General features: G+C 46.9%; 1 protein-coding gene across 1 annotated transcript; it reads right to left on the reverse strand.

Moving 5' to 3' along the window:
- Window positions 1–6,765: 6,765 nt before the first annotated feature.
- Window positions 6,766–7,318, reverse strand: K441DRAFT_658986 (uncharacterized protein; the record flags this gene model as incomplete). The annotated part of the gene is given in 5 exon segments (XM_067648449.1): window positions 6,766–6,926; window positions 6,944–6,999; window positions 7,011–7,187; window positions 7,237–7,248; window positions 7,280–7,318. Coding segments are annotated over 2 exon segments (163 nt in total), but the record flags the coding sequence as incomplete, so codon positions are not given.
- Between the last annotated feature and the right edge of the window lie 851 nt (window positions 7,319–8,169).

Raw genomic sequence — 8,169 nt, forward strand, 5'->3', positions numbered from 1 at the left:
AAATAATACTAGGGAAATTATTACTATAGTATACCTAGCTTTTGCTGTAATAAGCAGCAACGCCCTTTAGAATATCTAAGAGGATCCGCTTAACCTATAGTCTAGAAATAGGCCCGCTCTGTATAAAACTTAAGAAGTCTTTATTATAATACTAGAAGATAAGAGCCGTGTTAGCATCGTTTCTATTAACTAGTAGGCGAATAAAGGGACTAAATGGCAAGTCCTTCTAGAGCCTGAACGCCTAACCGTACTTAAAGGTGGTAATAGGCTTAACCACGTAGGAGTTGTTTTTAGACCTATAGTCTATTAATAAAACATCCCAGTAACTAAGCTAAAAGGTGGGAGATGCGCACTAAGCAAGCCACAGTCTGCGCATAATGTCTTTATTTTTAGTGCCTTGTTCTATCCATTTATAAAGAACCTTCTAGAGACGATAGGAAACCCCGGTTCGACCAACAAGTATTTAGCCTACTTGTAGGGAGGAACCTATCCTTGCCACTGTTCCTCGCATCTTTTATAAAAATTCGAAAAGTATAGAGTGATTTCGCTTCCACGAATAAGGGGTAGAGATATCAGAAGTGGGATATAATTATTGCGTGACACTAAAAGTTTACCTAACTACGCTAAAAGTTCGGCCAACCTAGCCGAGGGTTAGGTGATCCATAAAAAGCTTAAACGACCTTAACCTTGACTAGTAAATAGTTACTATTACTAAGGTAGTAGGGAACTCCGATTCAGGTCGATAGTATGCGACGCCTTGCTCGTCATCAGATCCAGGCCGGCGAGAAGCAGCTTTATCCTATTAAGCCCATAGCTACAAGATGGAACACGCTTGAGGCTATGATGGAGCGGTGACGCCTCAAAGGCACCGGAAAAGACCACAGATTGTTGAGAAGATGCTGTCTGACGATGACTGGGTTGTTATTACTCAATATCTTGAGCTTCTAAAACTGTTCGAGATAGCTACTAAGCGACTTGAAGGTCGCATTCAGTGTGTCCAACAGTCAGTCCCCAGCGAGCTTTAAGGCCCTATAGCTGACTGACTGCAGCCAACCAGATCGCTCGCTGTCCGCTGCATCAAAATAAGGTACGCTGACTGCTCCGCTGTCAGCTCGCTTTCCTAATTAGGCAATTGGTATAGATTTAATGGTGTTTTATTCCCGATTTTTAGCAGCACCTCTATATATATATATATTAATATTGTCTAATTAAAAATCTACCTTAATTTACCTAATATAGTATTTAAATATAGCTAAAATCGTCCTATACGCCTATAGAGGCCTAAAAAGAGTAAGAAGGTAGTAAGTAGTAAGGGCTCTAGAGGCTCTATTTTAGTGTTAAATTTTAATTAAATATAAAACTTTAATAAATATAGCTTACTAAGCCGGCTTTTCTACCTCTATATTTAGCTTATAGTTAGTAAAATTAGTATTTAAGCCTATTAACTAAGGTATAGTTAACGCTCTATTAGTATTAATATAGTTAATTAAACTACTTAATAAAAGGCCTTTAATTAGCTACTATTTTTAGCACTAATCCGCTTTAATAGTATTAGCTAATAGTTAATTACGCTTACTAGTAATAATTTTTTTTGCTTAATTAAAGACTTATTTATATATAGAGCTTATAGCTGGTATAGAGAATATATTAAAAGCGATCCTAGTAAGCGTTAGATAGAGAACTTAACTAATATTAAGCCACTAAGTAAGAGGATTAGAAACAATATTATATACCTTATTACCGTTATTAGTATAGATCTTAATAAACTTAAGGCCTATATTATAGTAATAATTAAGCTTACTAGCGAGCTTAGTCTGCTTTTAATTGCGTCTAGAAGTAAGGCTTTTATTAACAACTAATAACTGCGTATATTTATTAGCTAAATCGTTATTGGATTTATAAGGAACCTTCCCGCGTTGCGGCTTAACTAGTTGCTTATCTTCCTTATCTTCTTAAATCTTCCTAATCTTACCACTAAGGCAGCGAGCTTTCAGCGCGCTATAGAATTTATGCTGACTGACTGTTGACTGACTGTAACTACCCTATACGCTGACTGACTGCTTAAATTATCAGCTTCTTGGCAGCTACGCTGCCAGCGTCGCTGACTGTTGGACACACTGGTCGCATTAGGAATGGAAAAGGTGGTTCTTTGTGGGAGGTTCTTCCTACATTTGAGGTCCTACTTAAGCACCTAGAAACTGCTAAGATTCAATACGCCAACTACCCGGAGGCTTCGCATTTCAAAACAGCATCAACCTAGCCTGGACGAAGCTGTCAGAATACTATCGGCTTACCGATCGAACGCCAGCCTATATTACAGCTCTTGTCCTTGTTCCTTGGCACAAATGGAGGTGGGCAAAGTTGCACTGGACACCGGAATGGATTATACCCACCCAAGCCGCCGTTAAGCACCTGTGGGAGACAAACTATAAGCATCTGGAAATCAATAAGCAGCATGGCAATCCGCTGCGCGTTGCCCAACGGCTACTAGAGGTCTCTGCGCATAGTAATGACGATTTCTATTCTAATAGCTTTCGAAGTTCGTCAACGCCAGGTACACCGGCTCCCGGTGACGAATATACACGATGGCTCGCTCGAGATGCACACGACGACGATATGGAGGCAACGGATCCAATAGAGTATTGGAAATTGAAGCTTGCTGGATCGCAATTCCCCCGCCTTGCGCGCATAGCTCTTGACCATATGTCAGCTCCTGCTATGAGCACGTCCAATGAACGAGACTTTAATAAAACAAAGTCTATGTGGGAGGGGAGATCTGCCTTGTTTGCAGATGTTGTTAGCGGGTGCATTGCTGTGGCATCATGGGATAAGGAAGGGCTAATTGATATGCTAGATGAAGGCCTTGTGCGTGGAAGTTATAAGAGACGGCGTGCTGATACGGTTGACGACGCGGTTGACAACATGGTAGTCAATACAGTAGAATCTGGGGCTGGGAGAGAGGCTGGAGACATGGAAGAAGATAACAATTTGTACGGCTAAAACCTCAACACAAAATCTTATCTATTGCCAAGCATTGTGACTTCAGCTACTTCGATCAATCGATCGAGGTTGGTCGAAATGGTTGAAGGCCTTTGATCGATCGAACGGTAGTCCTGTACAGGCCTGTTCTAGCCCACCCAGAGGCTATGTTCCCTGGGTTCATAGCAGACTTCCAAGCCCTCCAAAACAACTTAAAAAAGTTCCTCTTTATAAAGCGAGTCCAGACCTGATTCTTGAAGTTGAAAAGGGCTAGTTGTTTGTCGTAGTAGCCTGCCAAGGGAGTGAAGAGAGAGACGTCCAATGGCTGTAGTCTATGCGTCGAATGAGGGGGAAGGATAGCAAGGATGATCTTGTGATCAAAGCAGTAATTAATGAAGCGCATCGTAACATGGCGATCCATGCCCATCTACAACTAGTAGACGCCAATCTCGGCGTGCCTTGTCTTTAGTCTCCCTTTCAAACACCGTAGTGAGCCACTGGTAGCCTATCTCGTTGTTTGTCCACCCGTTTGGCGATGATTTGAAGAAGCAAGACTGTTCTTTGGGGTCGAAATCCTGCAGCTATGTATCCTGGACGTCACCTGAGGCTGCTTGGTAGATTAGGGTGGGAGAGAGGACAGAGCCGTCTACGCAGATGCACGCTAAGCGGGTAATCCACTCTCTATTTCCATCTTGAACGACATGGCGATCGGTGGCTCCATCCTTGGCTCAGATTCAAAGCTGATCCTGGAGCACACCCATGAGAAATCATTTCTCATCCATGTTGTATTGGTTGGAGGGCTTGATATTGTATTGCTCGATCTTCTGGCCAATTAGATAAAAGTAGGCCTTGTAGTATTGCGCCGAGTCTGCCTGTTTACGGCTAGCGTCGAGGGGCTTCAAATAGCCTACTCCAATCTGATCTTTGTAGTGTTCTATCCATCGATATGCCCAGAGTTTCCCAGGCATTGTTCCGCTTAGCTCGTGGGGCAAAGTTTCTCAAAATATCGTGCGTAGGGGGCAGTCCTTTGGCTGTAAGACTGCGGATTTGGTTGAGAAGAGCTGCAGATTGGCCATCGGACAGAAGGCGTTGAGAATCATAGCCCTCGTCTCGTGACTTGGTGATTCCACGGTGGCGCTTGGAGAGTCGGGTGCGATCAACCTTGTATCACGTGGCAACGTCTTAGTATGTTTGTGATGGGTTTAAACAAAGGTCCGCGAGCGCAGTTTCAACTTGATCCATTTTTTAAGCAATTTGGGTAAGAATTGGTGTGAAAATAATTGAGGCAATTCGTGGGCAACTGCTCGGTTGGCGTTGATCTGCGTGCACGAACCGTACGCGTGCACGAGCCGACCTTGGCCTCTACAAGGGGGTAACATGAACGGGTCAGACACCCACCCTGCTAGTATGGTACACAAAATAACCTAGCCCTGATATGTTACTTAGGGTTCGCCTATTTTGTGTGCAATACTAGCAGAATGGGCGTCTGACTCGTTCATGTTACCCTTGTAGGCCGCCCAGGATGCTGGCTGCGGACGGTTTGATGATGTCTTCAAAGGCATCCACCAGCAACGACAACGTCGTGCACCAGTAACCGACATGATCCTCATACTCAGCTCGCTCAGGAGAACAAGATGAGGTGGAAGGAACGCTCCTTACGACAATACGAGTCGGATCATGATATTGATGTTCCTTGCAGACCTTGAGACAGGACAAGGCAAGCAAGCAAAGCTAGTAATCTTGCACCTTACGGCCTCCTTGCTTGGTCAGGGCTTCGGCACTCTGTTTTGACTTGTTTGCTTGCTTATAAGGCAGCAAGGAAGTTTAACAAGCAGGCTTGCTTATCAGCAGGTCCCTCCGGATGGCTGTCCGATGGGTTGCAGGTGATTGCCCGCATCTGGCGAGGCGCAGTCATTTCCAGACGAAGCGCTGTCCCACCTAGCGGATTTCTCTATCACTGCCTTTGGACCAGCATCCGCATCCACGTCTATTGAAGTGGGAATACCGTACATTTCTTCATGTACCCATCATCATCCCAACTCCCAAAACCTAGTTACCACACTAGACCTTCCAATCACCAACGTTTACGACTTAAGAATCGCCTCACCCGCCCAATAGGTTCTCCGGACATCCAGATCCCCTCCTAGTGAGTGGATACATCGAGGATCCCCAGGCCTACCTCATAATTTCCAGTCAGCTCGAGAGGCTAGCTCATGTCGGTGCGGTACCCCTGTCCTCCACCTGCTTGCATGAAGCTGCGCGGCTCGCCCAACCTGGAGCATCAGCCCTTAGGACTCGGCAGTGCTTGTATGGACCCGCATCACCAGGGAACCTGTTTCTCTGCCGGTTTGCATCAATATGACTACTTCATCAATCCCTGAGGTCTTAGATCCTCCTCGTGACAAGTCAGTAGCACTTGGTATCTTGCGGTCGATCGACGTTAGCAATGGGACGTCGAGGGCGTTGTGGTGTTGACGCGAGCGGCTGCTGGCATATGGAGCAGGCGTGTAGCTGGAAGCTACCTACGCGGTCGGCTTGAATCCTTTAATTGTACTGTTGCACGAAGGTTATAAAAGGCCAATTGGACCTTGGAAGAATCCTGCCAGCTAGATGCGTCTTGGTTAGGACACGGTAGGCGCTTAGATGAGCGCGTCGGTTTCACATCAGCCTCGTCGAACAACAATGATTCGGCGATGCATCCCCAAATGGAACCGCGCGGTTACTTAACCATACCTTGACGTATCACCTAGCGTCTGTTCCCATTATAGCAGTCGGCGTTCGCTTGACGCCTTGCCTATAGATTTTACTGTGCCGCATTGGCCACTGCTATATAATTCCCGAGAAATCAAGGTTGTCTGAACCACACCAAGACGGATTTTCTACCATCCAATTTAAACCTTTTGTTACATATTTTACTAATCACCAAGCGTCAAAACCGAATCATGACTACTACCTACCTTGGACCCTTGGTTGGCGGGAGCAGTGTGTCCAAGAGTCAGCGACGCTGTCAGCTTCGCTGCCAAGAGGCTGCTAATGTAAGCAGTCAGCTAGCTGACTGCTTTGTGACAGTCAGTCAGCTATAAGACTGCAGCTAGCTAACAGCTCGCTGTCTTAACGGTAAGATTTGGTGGTAAGTTAAAGCTTTTGGTAGAAGTTAAGGATATTCGGATAATCTAGTTGGTTAATTATACGCCAAGCAATAGGAAACCCATAGAAATCTCTTACTTAGCCATAGTAAATAAAGCATTTTCCCTAATATCTCTATTACGCGCCAAAACCCGTGCTAAAGCTTACCATTTTATTACCTATATAAAATGCAACGTATATTGCATTTCACGCATTAGCTAGGCAGTAAAGCTTCTTTATCTACTTCCTCCTCTACTTCTTCCTTATTTAATCTACAATCTATATATTATTTAACTCACACAAAAATTTTGAAGGAGCTCTTGCTGCACCCGGCCCAAAAAGACTAAAACCAACCAAAAGAACCCTGCAAAACACCCAGAGAATCCCCCTGAGATGCATACATCATAGGGGAGGCACACGTCGAACGACGGTGGTACGCACTCGCGCGCGACCGCCGGTACCACGCCCAGCAATGGCCCTCCACAACAAAGACGGGCGAATACCACACCACAAAGCGGAAATACCTTTATTAAAAAGGCATTTAATAAAATATAAAGCCTATTAGATGTATCTAGTACCTAGAATTATAGGGGAGTAACTATTAGCTATAACGATTTAATATAGCTAGTAGAATGGCTCCGCCCGCGAAGCCCTACTGCAGCCCGCGAAGCCCTACTGCACGCGTCCACGTCGCCGCGGGTGGAAACATCATTAGGAAATTGTTCCTTATGATGGCTAAGTGCAGAGGCGATGGTAGGGAGCCGTCGCAGCGCATGCAGCGCGCTGTCGTCGCGCTGTGGTGTTGAGCCCGCGACGCGTACGAAGCATCNNACAAAGCATCGCCCTCAACAACACCAGGAGCCTCACTGCCTCCGCTTGAGGCTCCTGTTCTACCACCTAGGGAGGCCTATCAAGGGAAACTGGGATACGAAAACCACCCGATGTACGACTACCTGGCTTGCAGCCAGGCCCGAAACTGGCCTTATCCAGCCAGTCGACGTGGACGCGCCCTAGGCGTACAACAGGACACCCTTGGGCTTGCACTAGCTCTGAGATCGCAAAGGGAAAGCGGCGAGGGCGTAGGGAACCTCTTTTTATAAGAACTTGTTAAGGTTAACGCGTCGCAGGTACCTCGTACGAAACTTGTTAAGGCCCCAAGGCCACCGCGAAGAACTTGTTAAGGCCCTGCCTAAAGAACTCGTTAAGGCCCCTCTACGAGGGCCTATCTGGTATCCGGTACACCCAGGTGACTCAGAAGAGGGTCTTAATAGGCGTGGTGCGCGCGACCTGGACGACAGCGACGCGACAGCGACGCGACGGCGACAGACGGCTCAACGAGGGAAACACGGGCAAAGCTCTAGGCAGCGGAAACACAGGCCAGCTTCGACGGCCCCATGGCGTTTGACTAGGTGACTCACAGGAGGGTCTTAATAGGCGTGGTGCACGCAACCTGACGCATATACATATGGGGGAGGCTCTAAGGAAACATAGGCCAGTCGGACGAGGACTCCGACCAGTTTAGAGAACACAGGCCAGCTTATAAAAAGGGGGGACATAAGCTTGGTTAGTAGGAGATGACGGGGAGCAGGTTGCCTGGCACGCAGCGACCTTGGTCATAATAGCCCCCTCCTGCAAGACACCGGTCTGGCCTGTCATCCTAGAGTGAGACCATCTTAACAGGCAACGCGAAAACGGGAACTTGGCACAGTATTAATAGGTGTGTTGCGCCCCTAAATACTAACTACTAGCCCTCCGGCGGGGCGTAGTGCGTAGTTAGCCCACTTGCTGGCTTCTTAGGGACACCTTCACCCCTCTTAGCTGGGCTCTGAGACCCCTAAGTGCACCTGGTAGGCAGGTAGGATGTATTACGTCCTGGCCGGAGAAGACTGACCTACGTGCCTCACAAGTAACGGACATGCGAGAGAACGGATGCGCGTTGTCGGTACATCAATAGACGGAATCCGTTCGCCTAGAACGGGCCACGCCGGTGAGAATATTGCTTAAGGAGCAAAGGAGATGTTCACCGCAGGCGGGAGAGGTTTTTGGCGGGCGCCTTAACCGTAG

The sequence above is a fragment of the Cenococcum geophilum genome, assembly GCF_001692895.1.
Source record: "Cenococcum geophilum 1.58 unplaced genomic scaffold K441scaffold_18, whole genome shotgun sequence".
In the NCBI taxonomy this organism is placed as follows: Eukaryota; Fungi; Ascomycota; class Dothideomycetes; order Gloniales; family Gloniaceae; genus Cenococcum; species Cenococcum geophilum.